Source organism: Mytilus edulis, chromosome 2 (assembly GCF_963676685.1).
Source record: "Mytilus edulis chromosome 2, xbMytEdul2.2, whole genome shotgun sequence".
Classification (NCBI taxonomy): Eukaryota; Metazoa; Mollusca; class Bivalvia; order Mytilida; family Mytilidae; genus Mytilus; species Mytilus edulis.
Genome location: NC_092345.1, coordinates 107,919,511 through 107,936,822, shown reverse-complemented (window position 1 = coordinate 107,936,822; position 17,312 = coordinate 107,919,511). Strand labels below are relative to the sequence as shown.

The 17,312-nt window shown below is 32.3% G+C and overlaps 1 protein-coding gene across 1 annotated transcript in view; it reads right to left on the bottom strand.

Annotated features, from left to right (window-relative positions):
- Positions 1-17,312, bottom strand: part of LOC139513901 (integrin alpha-4-like) — a 72,975-nt gene that overhangs the window by 49,671 nt on the left and 5,992 nt on the right. Inside the window, exons 2-9 of the mRNA XM_071302846.1 lie at positions 12,539-12,669; positions 9,313-9,392; positions 7,766-7,936; positions 5,276-5,336; positions 4,558-4,665; positions 4,031-4,134; positions 2,641-2,706; positions 1,909-2,040 (exon numbers count right to left, since the gene is read on the bottom strand). Of these exons, the coding sequence (XP_071158947.1) occupies positions 1,909-2,040; positions 2,641-2,706; positions 4,031-4,134; positions 4,558-4,665; positions 5,276-5,336; positions 7,766-7,936; positions 9,313-9,392; positions 12,539-12,669 (853 nt within the window). The remainder of the gene's footprint in view (positions 1-1,908; positions 2,041-2,640; positions 2,707-4,030; positions 4,135-4,557; positions 4,666-5,275; positions 5,337-7,765; positions 7,937-9,312; positions 9,393-12,538; positions 12,670-17,312) is intronic.

Sequence of the window (17,312 nt, the reverse complement as noted above, 5' to 3'; positions counted from 1 at the left end):
AACATATCCGGTAAATAGTCTAATTCGGTAGGTCACATTCATCAAAGGGAAGAGGATTGTAGTTACGACGTAGGGAACATATCCGATATCTATCAGAAACGGTTATTTAATAACGGTCAACCAACTCGTGATGCCGTCCGTAAAATGTACGAAGAGATGATTTCAACTTCACTATTTGGAACTCTTGGTTTAATAGCTTTCTTGTGAACAGCAACCCTTTATTATGATAGGAAATGCAAGCAAGAGAATATCGTATAAATTGGGAGATATATACCCCGTATGAAGATGCTGCTAGAAGGTTACTACTTAGAAATGGAAAGTTCACAATTGGAAAGCTGAAATCATCTCTTTTTTTGCCGTAAATTATGTTACGCAGTGATGTTATATAAATAAAAAAATGTTAATAGAGTGTTAAACGTCTGTCTGAAATTACAAAAATACCAAATTCCACATTTATTTTTGTATATCACTCTTCTGAATACCGGTAATGGAGGCAATGACACAAACATAATGTAATAGTTATCAAAGGTACCAGGATTATAATTTAGTACACCAGACGCGCGTTTCGTCTACATTAGACTCATCAGTGACGCTCATATCGAAATATTTAAAAAACCAAACAAGTACAAAGTTGAAGAGCATTGAGGATCCAAAATTCCAAAAAGTTGTGCCAAATACGGCTAAGGTAATATATGCCTCGAATAAGGAATCCTTAGTTTTTCAAAAAATTCAAAGTTTTGTAAACAGGAAATTTATAAAAATGACCACATTATTGATATTCATGTCAGCACCGAAATGTTGACTACTGGGCTAGTGATACCCTCGAAGACGAAACATCTACCAGCAGTTGCATCGACCCAGTGGTTTAAATAGTTATCAAAGGTACCAGGATTATAGTTTAGTACGCTAGGTGGCCGACATAAAACGCGCATTACTATTTGTCTGATGAAGTTAATTATTGATGTGACTCGCCTTTGGTTGCAATAGAAATGTTCAGATAATATAGTTAAGTTGTCAGAAATATAAAACAAAATTGCTACAAGACACGGTGGGAAATCGTGATTAGGTTGACATAGTAGGTACTCATGAGCAAGTTGACACAGGCAGGAATTTTGACACATTGTAAAATCATGAATATTTTGACATATCGGATAGTCCTGACTAGGTTGACACAATAGGAAATTATCCAAATGTTAACACAGGTTGGAATTCTGACTATTTTGACAGAGTGTAAAATCAAGAATATTTTGACATATCGGATAGTCCTGACTAGGTTGACACAATAGGAAAATATCCCAATGTTGACACAGGTGGGAATCTTACTATTTTAAAACGGTGTAAAATCATGAATATTTTGACATATTGGATAGTCCTGACTAGGTTGACACATTAGGAAATTATCACAATGTTGACACAGGCGGGAATTTTGACTATTTTGACACAGTATAAAATCATGAATGTGTTGACCTTACGGATAGTCCTGACTAGGTTGACACAATATGGAATTATCACAAAATTGATACAGGCGGGAATTCTGACTATTTTGACACAGTGTAAAATCATGAATATGTTGACATATCGGATAGTTCTGACTAGGTTGACACAATAGGGAATCATGACAATGTTGACACAGGCGGGGATTCTGACTAATTTGACACAGTGTACAATCATAAATATGTTGACATATCGGTTAGACCTATATGTTGTAATGATACAGAAACTGAGTTTTCAACTTGGTTATTCTAAAAAAAATTATTCAACGTTTTGAGTCCATATTGATCAATTCCTGTCAAATATTAGGTTTTGAGTGTACCTGATGAAGGTAAATAAAACAGGCCTTCGGACGCATGATTTTTTTTTATAATATTCGACTACAATGTTCGATATATACCAAATTAATTATCTTACGGTATCAGATCCATAATAAACATATACTTCTCCAGAGTCAATACGATTGAAAGGAGCACCTACAATCAGGTCATCTAAACCATCTCCATTTATGTCTTCAAATACAAGAGCAGTCCCAAACCCACTTCCATGCTGCATCAATAAGACATTTCATTATTAGTTCAGGAAATTATATTCTTACGAGTTTAAATGAGTTCTACTTATTGACTGGTACTTTCTCTGTAAAAATCTGTACTGAAGATAACTTGGGATCTTTCTTGTAATAAAGTTGATATGTATTGAACTGCAATCTTTCAGTATCTCGAATATTGAGATGTGAAATACGTGCACAGAAACAAATTGATTCATAATGAAAGGTGACGATTTATTTTTATGTTGTGTACGTATTTATGAGATTTGAATATAAATAGGTCAACTTATGTGTCATCTAGTAACTTTTTAGTGACTTTTTCTGTATATTAACAGATCGTTTTGTAGCTCTTATTTTTTGAAAGGCGAATAATGGTATCACTTTTTCTTTGTTATTCGGTATTGCTCACTTGGCATGGTATTGCTATTTGAAACTTCTTTTAAATGTCTCATAAAATCAGTCAAAAGTTGTTTAGCCAGGCTAACCTTGACAATAGATGAATATAAACATATTGCTGACTTTTAAAAAAAGTGTTAGTCCTAGAAAAAACATAAAACAGAATTCATTTGTCAAATGATAGTTTGAAGGAGCTAAGAACATACCTTTTTACCTGAAACTTGTTTTTTTACCACCAAACTGTCATCATTCTGCAGACATACTACCAATACCTATTAAGTATATCCTATATTGATTAATATGTGTGTCCTTTTGTCATTTTTGGAGAGTTGTCTGATTGCCAACCATACCACCTCTTTTTATTTCTATATTTCTATTTGAAATAAAACATGGTTATCAGGGATATATGTTGTGGAAATATAAGATGGGTCTCAATATTACATTGACGGTATTCTTTCGAATACATACGCTACTGTGTTGATCAACCGTTTTGTTTAACTACTTTATTGACTTGTATATATTCAATTGTCATAACCAAAATCCCGTCCTTTTACCTCTTCAATATCACATCGAATTTGTATTTTTAATACATGAGAACACACGACGGGTGCCATCAGTATCTACTTACCCTTCATGTGCTTACTTCTCCGGAGTTCACCGTAAGTTTAAAGGTTCGTGCTGATGATTATTTATTTTGTTTCCTTTTTCTATTTTGTCATGCTATTTTCTTTTCTTTGATTTATGATTTTATTCACCTTGTTATCTTCTCTCTATTTTTCTTATACAATCTATATTTTTACTTTGAGGGGAAGATCATTAACATTACAATTGCAATGTGCAAAAAGGACCTATAAAACTCCTGTTGTATTGAAGATCGGTGCGTCCAATGCCTTTAAAGGAATTATTTGCTAACAGAATAAAGAGCATCGGATACAAGTACCATCTGTTTTATTGAAGAATGTTGCTTTCACAATCATTCAAATACTTTACTTACAGAGCCTATACTACCTTCTGTTGAATTTAAGAACAGTGCTCTCAATACCTTTAAATGTATTATTTGCTAATATGGGGACGAAGTCCCCAATAACAGTAGAAAATTCAATAAAAAAAAAAATTTGGGAAAATTTCCCGAATTTTTCATTGTACTACATGTAATGAACTCAAAATCGTTCAATTTTTTTTATGTCATGTTTTGAAATCCCGGACATGCGCAGAAATGTACAATGTACTTTCTTTTTCCGGTCTCGTTTGTATGAAACTTTGAGTAAAATATATATTTATCAGTCTAGTATAAAATAGGAAGGAACGCGCAATACCAATTTCATTTTTAATAATTCCTTGATATGAAAAAACGTTACCTGATGATAGCGTTTCTTTGTTTACATTGCATATGACGTCATAATTTAAATAACGTCACAACTAAAATCCCTAACAACAGAACCAAAATCGGAAACGTTACGGTATTTCCGTTTCTTTTTTTTTAACAACTATTTAAGTTACAAAAAAATAATTCATACAGACTTCGTCCCCATTTACAGGTAATGCCTGCCTCATATTAGTATGGTGCTTCAACCATCTCTAATACAATTTACTTACAGAGCCTATAGTTCCTTCTGTTCCCTTGAAGTACGGTGCCCCCAATACCACTGCTTTCAAACAGTTATGTTCCCATGCCAGTTTTCCAGTTGTTATTGAATATCCTGTAGGATTTACAGGTTGTTTATTTTCTTTAATGTAACAAATAAACTAGCACAACATGTATGAACAAAGCTACACAGAATGGCAAATTTACACAAAGGAAGTATTAAATAATAAAACATACAACAATTGAATATATGATGGTGCAACAATAGGTTGAAAATAGGTAATTTATTTGAAAGTATACTGCAACATGCAAATAAGGTCTCTATGTGATTTTTGTGATTAATATATAACACAGTTCGAAAATGGGAAAGTAGACTGATGTGAAAAGTTATACCTCAATTAACATGCAGAACACGTCCTCTGAGATGAAATATATTTGTTGTCATCATATGCGTTATCTTAAATGTGTCATAAATAATGGTCTGGACATCATTCCGCATATGCCATAGTTGTGATTATATAAACATATACAAACTTACCCATTAATGTGTTATTCACTATTGCATTCTTAATATCAGAATGTATGCTCACATGCGAGTACCTCTGAAACCTCTGTGTGTTTTCAATATTGAGACGTACAAAACCACCTAAATATAAACAAGGGCGTAAACATTATGAAAAGATGAAGCAGCATTATAATATATTTTTTAGGGATCTTAACATGTAATGTTTTCGAAACATGAGTCTTGGTATGTAACGCTATTTTATATCTTAAAAGGTCAGGATTTTTACATTCTCGTCCATTTTATCATGTGATGGTTTACGACCTTAAATGAAAATGAAATATTATAGACAAAATCTAAATGAAAATCTGTACTTATATTCAAAATCAATAAACCCACATTGATCCACTCAAATATAATTTTTCCGCAGAGTCCTAGTGTAAACCCCTATGTTCTATTTGTAGCCATGGTGGCCATGTTGGTTTAATGACTAGGTCAGCGATTATATTACTTTATGTGAATTGGGCAACCTTGTATGTAGAATATTTCGTCCATCAGAACAGCATATTACTACCACATTACTAAACATTAAATTAGCTTGTGTACATGCTTGAAATAAGTACATTGCGTTTATTATATAACATAAGAACAAACCCTATTCATAGTTTCCTAGTCACTGCTTCAAAAAAATCTAGAATCGGCTGTACTGTTGTTACACCTTGTGTAAAATAAATCAATGTAAATCAGGTCTTACCTTTCCAATGATTGAGTCCGGGTGCACCTATGAGAACAGTCTTCCGTTGTATGTCCTGTAACTGGAAATAGTAAAGAAAAATGTAACTAATGATGGTTATGTATGCATTAAAAATTAGGTACCACTTATGTGAATAGGGAGAAACTTGCTTGTCAAACCTAGAAAGTGTATTCTATTTAAGATTACACATGACATTTTGTATGAAATATTAAATCAATTTTATATAGAATAACTGTAATTTTATCATCTTATTTTTCAAATATAGTCATGAGTCAGCTGTTCAGTGGTTGTCGTCTGTTTATATGGTTCATATGTGTTTCTCTTTTCTCCGTTTTGTATATACATGTATTAGACTGTTAGTTTTCCAGTTTGAATAGTTTTACACTAGTAATTTTTGGGACCCTTTATAGGTAGCTGTTTGATGTCAACCAAGGATCCGTGTTAAAGTCCGTACCTTGATATATAATGGTTTACTTTTATAAATTGTTACTTGGATGGAGAGTTGTCTCATTGGCACTCATACCACATCTTCCTATATCTTTTTTGTAATGTATACTAATAAAACTGTTATGATACTAGAATAACGTGGATTTTATTTTCTCCTACACCAATGTTTACTGTAGGGATCATGATAGATGGCTGTTTAACTTGCAGCTTCAAGTTCAGTGACTTTCAAAAAGGCGGACAAGAAAACGATGATGTGCTATGTTAACAACATTTCTGGGCTTCCGCTCTTGATTGCATAACGTTACAAGGAAGACATTGTACTTTCTCCAAACCGACTAAGTCTTAATCTTTATTTTTAATGTTTCGTCCTTAAAAATACCATTTCCAAGTCTTTGGTTTGGAGTTAAAATGTAAGACATTCAGCACTCGCTACTACGTTAAAAGACTTCATAACCGGGTTGATACCTAGCTATCCATATTGTAACCAAATGAAATCATGCCGTTCCGTAACAAGCTCGTATATTAAATCGTATAGTATACTTAACAAACACGCGGTGTAACCGTACTAGAACGTAGTCTCTGCAAGTAACCATAGTAATCATTCGGGCCTACGATTAAGTACGGGTTAATTCGGTTTTGATATTGACTAAAACGTATTTTTGCGGTTTTTTTACGGTTTAGTCATGTTTACTACGGTTGTTTAATCCGTTGTCAAATTTTGCGCATTTTCAAAAATGGTCAAGGGTATACATACAGTTCTACTACGTATGACTACAGCAACAATACGGAAATCTACGGATTGATACAGATTGCCGCGAATGATGTCAGATCGTATCCGTAGCTAATTAGGCTTCAAATCCGTAAATGTGTGACCAGGCATAAGCAGTCATAAATTATGTTGGAGATGATTTATTCTTCATAGAAGTAATCATTCGATACGTGCCAAAGAGGGACAAAATATACCAGAGGGATTGTCAAACTCATAGATTGATTATAACAGACACAACATAGAAAACTAAAGAATTAGCCACACGAACCCCAAGAAAAACTAGAGGTGATCTGAGGTGATCATCTGTGAAACGGTTATTCCATAACGGTTAACCAACTCGTGATGGCCTCCGTAAAAATGACGGTGGGATGATTTCAACTTTACCATTTGGAACTCTTGGCTTGGAAGCTTCCTTGTGAGCAGCAATCCTCTATCAAGGAAATCATGATAGAAGATATAAGCCCGAGAATATCGTATCAGTTGGGATATATATACTCCGTATGCAGCCGCTGCTGGAATGTTGCTAAATAGAAATGGAAAGTGCACAATTGGGAAGCTGAAATCATCTTTTTTGTCGTAATGTTGTGTTTTCAACCGACCCTCATTGTCAATTTCTAGATGTTAGTAAAGATATGAGGCGGTCTTAACTTCATCTGTAGTATCCTTTATCTCTAGTTCAATGGGATATATTCGTTCAACATATATATATATATATATTAAAAATTAAATACACAAAAAGAGTTTTAAAAGCAGCATTGTCTACAAAAAAAGTATATATAATTCTGTACACTGCTTGAAAAGAAACTTTTTTTGTATATATATATATATATATATATAGAGATGTATCAGTATTGTTAAAACTTGTGACACTTGAAGAAGGCCATTTGTTGAGCCGAAATATTTGTCAGCACGATTTAATAACAACATTTTCGTATTATAACATCTTATATCAGTACCGTTGTGCAAATCTTTAGACTGATATATATATATATATATATATATATATATATATAGTCACCAAAGTTTGTATTATTTAGATAGAGAACATCATCTTAATAGCGGAACGCAAATTTAAAGGATATTGCTAACTTCTTATCTTTCTTCAAAAAGTTCCTGTATTAAGTCAGCCTCATAATAATAAAGACACAAGTTGGCCAGATAAAAATGATCAGGTTCATTCGAAAAACCACGATCCTAGTCGGACACTATACCTACCGTGCATATGTTATTGTAATCAAAACAATATTTTTATATGAAAATAAAACGTCGTTTACCTCCTTCGGTGATAATGAAAAACCTGCTTGTGCATTACTGTTCCCACTTTCATTAGTGAACAAACTAAAGATTGTACTTTGATCAAGTCCAAGAGATTTGTCTACGTTAAAGCAACGACCAACGGAATCACTCACATTCCCTTTCATCATTTTCCATAGAGGTGCACAAATCTGTATAAAACAAGTACTAGTATATAAAAGTATTATTCTGATTCCAATAAAAATCTAATTGAATTCCATATCTTGATATTGTTATATAGTAATATCAATATATGTTTACAATTACACATCAAAGACCAGTAAACATTAAAAAAAGCGGTCATCTTACACGCTTAATAGACCCCAATGGTCATTAAACATCGTCTTTTAAAAAACGGTCTTCTTACACGCTTAATAGACCCCAACGGTCATTAAACATCGTCTTTTAAAAAACGGTCTTCTTACACCTTCAAAGTAAGCAACAAAGTGTATTATATGTGTACATAGTTATAACTTACTTCTACAGTAAGCAACAAAGTGTACTATATGTGTGCACAGTTATATCTTACTTCTACAGCAAGCAACAAAGTGCAGTATATGTGTACACATATATAACTTAACTTCTACAGTAAGCAACAAAGTGTATTATATGTGTACACAGTTATAACTTACGTCTACTGTAAGCAACAAAGTGTATTATATGTGTACACAGTTATGACTTACTTTTACAGAAAGCAATAAATGTCATAGTTATTCGCTCCTATCATTGAGTTTATGTCCATATTTTAAACAGCCTGTACTGAAAGCAGATAGTGTCAGAGATATTAGATCCCGGATATAGATTTTTATAATTGTAATGTTAAATTTCCATTGTTTAATTGCTGTAACATAAAACGTAAATTTATACTATCACAAATTTTGTTCGCCTAGCGACGCGATCGTAGCTAGGTAAACGGATGTCTGTGACAGTAAAATAAACTCATCATTGATACCAGGACTAAATTTGTATAAACGCCAGACGCGCGTTTCGTCTACAAAAGACTCATCAGTGACGCTCGAATCCAAAAAAGTTAAAAAGGCCAAATAAAGTACGAAGTTGAAGAGCATTGAGGACCAAAATTCCTAAACGTTAAGTTTTACGAAGGCCAAGCTTAAAATACGATACAGTTATCTTCATTCTAGTGTCAGATATCCAAAACAAATTGTATTCAATAAACTTTCATCATTAAATGCCATCAACAAAGAAGTGCGAAATTGTTCGATCGCCTTTTGTATCTAAACAATATGACGTCATATATATATTCTCCGGATGACAAATATAAACACTAGATGTTTCTATAATTTGCTTACTCATCTCAAGGGGTATAGTATTTACAACATGATGGCTTTCTCAGTTACGGACTAGTAGAACGTAATATATAACCCTTCAAAACATTTGTCAACGTTTGATGAATTACATTAGAATATTTTTTAGTATAAAAAAACAACTATAGATAGTCAGTAAAGTGACGCTTACAACAATACTGTCATTGAATACAGTCATAAATAGTAAGTAAAGTGAAACTTACAAGAATACTTTCATTGAATACAGCCATAGATGCTCCTAATAACTGATGATCTTCCCCACGATGTGTGATATTCCTATCTTCTATATTAAGGAAGAGTTAATACAATATCTATACATAAGCAATTGATTGATATACGTATAGATACGAAAAACAAATATATATATATATTTATAGCAAAAGTAAATAAACACGGTGTACAGAATGTATATAATAATATTTTTAAATTTGGAAACTACATTTCACATCAAATAATAACAGTTCGTTAAAATATTGTCACTAGCGCTTTCATGCCTTCTGGCAATCTTCAGGCGACGTTTTAACAATGTCCTTGACGACACTGCCGTTGGTAACGTTTATTACGTTACAATAACGGTAAGGGGAGATAAATCAAACGTGTTTACGTAGATCCGTTTAATTTTGGCTGAAATAATAATAAACGTTACCAACGGCAGTGTCGTCAAGGACATTGTGAAAACGTCGCCTGAAGATTGCCAGCGCTAGTGACAATATTTTAACGAACTGTTATTATTTAATGTGAAATGTAGTTTACAAATTTAAAAATATTATTATAAAAATATTATTATATATATATAACTCGTCTAAACATCAACCCAACAATGTTAGATCTGTAAATTTGCTTTCGCAAATTTTTGGTTCTTCCCTCGCCGGGATTCGAACCCATGCTACTGTGATATCGTGACACCAAATCGCCTGCACTGCAGCCGTCCCGCTAGACCACACGACCACCTGGGCTCTCATAAAAAGAGCTTTCGGTGGGCATGTGTTACCTTTCCACGTCAGTTTTAATCTAGCGGCGTACTACAGTACATGATATATAAGGCATGAAGATGTTATTGGTACAGATCAGCTAAATTATCTATAGTAAAGGATCCTACAAATTAATGTAAGATACAGTCACAGAAAATAATTATATTCATAAGTACGTCTGAGTCAGTGACAACCCTACAACAGATGTATCCATCGGATCGCCATCAATGATGGTGATACATGGCTGTGTACATAATGTATATACAACTCGTCTAAACATCAACCCAACAATGTTAGATCTGTAAATTTGCTTTCGCAAATTTTTGGTTCTTCCCTCGCCGGGATTCGAACCCATGCTACTGTGATATCGTGACACCAAATCGCCTGTACTGCAGCCGTCCCGCTAGACCACACGACCACCTGGGCTCTCATAAAAAGAGCTTTCGGTGGGCATGTGTTACCTTTCCACGTCAGTTTTAATCTAGCGGCGTACTACAGTACATGATATATAAGCCATGAAGATGTTATTGGTACAGATCAGCTAAATTATCTATAGTAAAGGATCCTACAAATTAATGTAAGATACAGTCACAGAAAATAATTATATTCATAAGTACGTCTGAGTCAGTGACAACCCTACAACAGATGTATCCATCGGATCGCCATCAATGATGGTGATACATGGCTGTGTACATAATGTATATACAACTCGTCTAAACATCAACCCAACAATGTTAGATCTGTAAATTTGCTTTCGCAAATTTTTGGTTCTTCCCTCGCCGGGATATATATATATATATATATATATATATATATATATATATAAGTACGTCTGAGTCAGTGACAACCCTACAACAGATGTATCCATCGGATCGCCATCAATGATGGTGATACATGGCTGTGTACATAATGTATATACAACTCGTCTAATACAAAATATATATATATATATATATATATATATACAACTATATATGTACTTATTAAAAGTACCAGGTATTAATGAAAGTAAATATATTAAAATGTTGTTCGCGTTGTTTCCAATTATCAATTTTTCTTCTTTTTGAAAAGAAATGCGTTTTTAAAAGGACTCTTGATATGATTTTTTATGAGATTTTAAAAATATAAGGAAAAAAAAACTTAAGTTTTTGTTTGTGTTGAATATAAATGGAACATTCTTTCTTTTGATATAAATTATGAACCGCCATTTGATTTCTGTACTCTTTGTACATCAGAATTGTTTTTTTATATAAATTATGCTGAATTTCAGGGAAAAGATACTGTTATGCTTAAAATGCAAATATTTCATCTTCTATAACAAAAATAATGCAACATCAATTGCAATTAGTTATTATAATTTACTTTAGATAAGTTATTTTGTGTAAAGTGGAAATAGTGTAAGGAAAATACACATAAACTTTAGTTTTTGATGATTAAGAATGCATTTTTGCGTCTGTCCCAAGTCAGGAGCCTCTGCCCTTTGTTAAACTTGTATTATTTTTTATCTTAGTTTCTTGTGTACTATTTGGAGTTTAGTATGGCATTCATTATCACTGAACTGGTATATATATTTGTTTAGGGGCCAGCTGAAGGACGGCTCCGGGTGCGAGAATTTCTCGCTGCATTGAAGACATGTTAGTGACCTTCTGTTGTTGTCTGTTCTATGGTGGGGTTATTGTCTCTTTGACACATTCCCCATTTACATTCTCAATTTTATTATCACGTCTCATTTTAGATGGAAATATTGACCGACATGTTTTTACTTTTTTGCATCATATTTGTTTTTTTTTTAGAAAAATAAACGAATATAAGAGAAAAAATATTAAAAGTGATTTGAATTGTTAAAATCAAGCTACCACGTTTTTTTTCATAAAAATATTTGAAATAAGACACCGAATTTTGCAATAAATAATACCGTCATTTTATTTTCCAGAGCATGTTCGAAGAAAATTTAAAAAATACAATTGCAAAAAACACTGGTTTCGATTTCGGGATGAAAAAAATAACCAAAATAAAAACAAAAATCACGATTCCTTTATAATTATATTTAAAGTTAGTTGTATCTGCATATGTTGATAACAAAGACAGAAAGTACCAAAAAAAAGAAGTTAAAATACCAACCTAAGGGTACATTATGTCTATTTCACAACTTGACTTTCATCTTGTAATTTCCTCCGAGAGTTGAGGGATGCACGTTATGACAACATCGATTTATATTTACCTATTACGACATTGCAATTTGTTTGAAGCATCTTCCCAAAATCAGAATTGAATTGCAAGACAAACACAATATATAACAATTGAATTTAAACTGCATACTGTTTTTCCTGTTTAGATACAAGGCATAACATTGAGAAAGGAAATGGTGAATGTGTCATAGCGACAACAACCCGACAGGCAACATATTCATTTCAAGTTTAATTTGACTCACTAGTTATCTCTAAAAGACATAAATTACCTATAGTCCTGATCATTAATGGTGAACATTTTTCCTGTGTGGTAAGATCCACCTTACATTTGTATACGTTCCCTGGAGTTTTTATCTCATTGCTGTGTGTAAATGTATCCTTCGGTGCTCCAACTAATACCCTACAGATATTTATAAATGTATTGCATGAAACAAGTAAGCCAATAATTATCACAGACAATATTTACAAAGTTACATCATGGAACATGATAAACACAAACTAATTTTAATGGTGAATGTTTTATATAATACTTTCATGAATGTTTGCACTCTTCAAATGTTTCAAATTTATATGAATGGCCTTTGTACTTTTTAGTTGTAATCATAATTATTATTATAAATAAGCTTAAAAAAAAGTACGGGAATTTCGATTGTTTTTACCAAACGCATCCAAGGTTTGTTTCGTACAGTGAAATACGCAATTGATATACTAGTATTAATTATAATTATAAATGATTTATTCAAACACAGTGAACCTATAAAATGTTATAAAGTGATTAGAATTGTCAATTTACCATTTATTTTTTTCTTCAACCGTTGTTCATATGCCTTTTTTTTCGGCGAAGGTTTCTTTAAACAATGACCCGTAGGAATTTAAAATCATATGTGTCTTCACACAAAAATCTATGATAAACGGGACGATTTCAACTTCCCAATTATCAATTTCCCATTTCTCAGCAGTAACATACCCTCTGCCCCTTCGTATGGTGTTTACATATCACAATTGATACGTTATTCACGTGCTTGTTTACACTATACGGACTTCATATACAGGAGTGTGCTCCTTACGCAGAAACTGCTCCAACATAGTTATGAGGAGGACAGATTAAAATTGACACTCCGTAAATTTTATGGACACCATCACGAATTGGTTGATCCATATAATGTCTCTTTAACCAAACTAGCTAAGGACATTTTTACCACATGGTAGATTGTGGTTTGTCATTATGTCGTCTAATCTTTTAATTACCAAACGTGACTTATTCCCGATTGTGACCGTTTTGCTGAATGTGAATTCGCATTACTATAAGACGTGTTTCTGTACTTATTTATCCCAAATTCATGTATTTAGTTTACATGTTTAATGTTATATTTGTAATTCTCATCAGATTTTGTCAAATGTGTTGACGTCTTCTTATTATATATTTAGGTATGACGTATAGAAAAATTAACCACCTCCTCTTTATTAATTATATTAAATTTTGTACGATTATTTACGTTTGAAGTTGGATTCATAACAAACTGGACATATATATATTACAGTTAATTGCTATTAATAAGTATTGCAATATGCATTTTGTTTAAATGAATTATCAGTATTTAGTTCTAAATCAATCCTAATTCTATCTCATTTTTGAATGATAGTTTTTCATATGTGACGTCATGCTGTTTCTAAATTTCATAAATTCAAATGTGGCATAACGTTTCTGCCTTTTCGCCATCGTATGTGACGTCACAATTTTTTTAATTACGTTGACGCTTGGACTGATTCGGATGTGTGTCTATTTTGTGATAAACTTGGGTTTAGTTTTCTGTAATTAGTTAATATTTCAGTTTCATTATGTATATCTCTTTCATATTCATTTGTTAACATTTACTGTTTGCAATAGCATTAAATATTCTATATAATAAGGATGTTCTTATCCCGTGCATAAAAACAATGCCGTATTTGTCAAAACCTTTTCAACTTTTAATCTTCAGTGCTGTACAACTTTGTACCTTTTTCACGTTCGATCTTTTATATCTAGGCGTTATGTATTCAGGTTTAGTTTTCTGTAATTAGTTAATACTTTAGTTTCTTTGTGTATATCTCTTTCATATTCATTTGATAAAATTTACTGTTTGCAATAGCATGAATTGTTCTATATAATAAGAATGTTCTTATCCCGGGCATAAAAACAATGCCGTATTTTGCGAAACCTTTTCAACTTTTGATCTTCAGTGCTGTACAACTTTGTACTTTTTTCACTTTCGATCTTTTATATCTGGGCGTCACTGGTGAGTCTTGTGTGGGCAAGGCGCGTTTTTGGCGTATTGAATTTTAAACCTGATGCTTTTTGTTATCTATTAATCATGTTTTTCTGTGTCTAATATGTTCTCCTATTTATTTGTATTGTAGTCCTGTAATATTATGTTGTCATTTCAATGTTATATTTAACTTTGCCATTAAAGTGCGAGGTTTGGCATGCCTTAAAACCAGGTTCAACCCACCACTTTTATTCCCCTTTAAAAGTGTCCTGTACCAAGTCAGGAAGATGGTCATTGTTATATATTGTTCGTTTCTCTTTGTGTTGCATTTTAACGTTGAGTCGTTTGTGTTTTCTCTTATTTTTGAGATATTGAGATAAGACGTGGCACGGTACTTGTCTATCCCAAATTCATGTATTTGGTTTTCATGTTACATTTGTTATTCTCGTGGTGTTTTGTCTGATGATTGGTCTGTTTCTGTGTGTGTTGCGTTTCGATGTTGTGTCGTTGTTCTCCTCTTATATTTAATGCGTTTCGCTCGGTTTTGGTTTGTTACCCCGATTTTGTTTTTTGTCCATGGATTTATGAGTTTTGAACAGCGGTATACTACTGTTGCCTTTATTATTCATATCACTGTTGCTCGTAATATAAAAACTGGAAACAAGACGTGATGAATTTGATGCATCCGATGTGCTTTTCTAAAATGTACCTTCGTCAGCAACGCTCAAAGGAAAATGTAACTGTTTATTTGTACATTTTACCTTTGATCTTACTGCCTTATATTTTAAAGACCAAGGACAGGACTTATTACTTAAAAAAATAGGCAATGCCGTCATGTATAAGTGCAGTGGCATCGCGTGATCAAGTCTATCCGGATCAATTTATTAATGAAATGCAAGCGACATCCCTCATACAACCAAACAACTTTACTAACGTTTTGTACGCATAAAATCAGTTTTATTTACTATTCAATTCTACTTCATATTATCAACAACAAAAAACTACAGTTATGGCAGTTTGCCGATAAAAACAATAGTGGTACTTTGTTCTTTGATACTTGCTCCATCAGCTCGAATATAAACTCGGTGGCTGGTTTGATATTCTCCCTAATTAAGTCAGTATCGAAAACATAATTGGCAAACACCCTATATAGATTTGCTAAAGAGTTTTTCTATTCTTTCGAAATAAGTCTTGTATTCACCAGTTTCCATCCTGAATATTTTAAATCACCTCCGAATTATAAATAAAGTTGACCTTATTCTCACAATATTTATGATTTGACGTCTACATAATAAATAGCATTTGCAAGTCTTACTTTAAATTTATTCTTACTCGTTTCTTTTTTTTGTAATAGTGGCATATTTTGTGGTCCTTTATAGCTTGCTGTTCGGTGTGAGCCCTGGCTCAGAGGTAAAGACCGTGCTTTGACTTTTAATGGTTTACTTCTACAAAGTTTGGCTTGTATGGAGAGGCTATGACAACAGAATAACCAAGGTATTTTGCACTTTCTGAGATTTTTCTACATTTAACAAGTTCGATACTGATTAATAGAATTATACATGACAACACAATAACCAAACCAATCGGTGTTCTCTCTTAATAGTTATCTTTAACAGTGGTGAGTGGACAACTTTATCCTTATACTTGACAAAAAATTATCAAAGTATTTCCTAGTCTCTTCGTATTCTAATTCTTAATTTTGAAGGTAAAAACAAGGTAAGCGCGCCGGATGAAATAAATTTATGTAACATGCTGATTTCGCTTTTAACCAATTTCCATGATTATTATTATAAATGACACTATAACCAAATTATCGCCAGTCTCTTTAAACTCTTATAATAACCAGTTTTAAACCTCTTTTTAATGCGGTATACGACTTGAACAAATACCTTACCTCAATTCTAGTTTTTAAATGCCACTAGCTCAGACATGAGCCGAATCTTTGCAAAAATAGTCTTATTTTGATACGTATTACTTTCGATACTGACTATTATATATTTCAAAGTTTAACAACAGTAATCGCGTATCTTGTCGATGGTTTTTTTTTTAATATTAAACATAATTTTATTAATAATCACCTGTTATATCAACCCTCAGTTGCCAAGTCGTTGTTAATCAATTTTCATACACTACAAAAGTCAAAAAGTCTGAAAAGTCTGAAAAGACCAGTTTTTGTCTGATTTTGTATGAATTTTTACTCGACATTCTTGATTTGTCTCAAATTTTTTTTTAAATTTTTAACTTAGTATGAATTTGTCTGATAAATTTCTTGATTTTGCTTGACAAGTGTCTTGACAGTATGAACATTGTCTTAAAATTTGTCGACACTTCCTGTATCATCTGATAAGAGTCTGGATTAGTCTCGACCAATTCTTGATCTCGATCTGTCTTGACATATTCTTGACATTCTATACAATATATTCCAACAGATGACATTACACAAATTTTTCTTCTGTTAAATGAATGATTTCTATACATATCATCATGATTTGCTATTTATATAAACAACATTTTGGTACAATAATTATTTACCATATTAACATTGAATATTAAGAAAGTTGAATGAAATATGTCTACAGTATGATTGGTTTTAATCATTTAATTTATAAGATTTAGGAATCAAAATTTGTAATTATTTAAAAACCCACATTTAAATTATTTTATACTTTAGATTTCATAGCCAAATTTGCATTTGTAAAAATATTTATATACCAAAATTTTAAGTTATTTTACATACCCGAACAGTATTCAAATGTCAAGAATTTGTCAAGAAATTTTAAGACCATATTCAGAATGT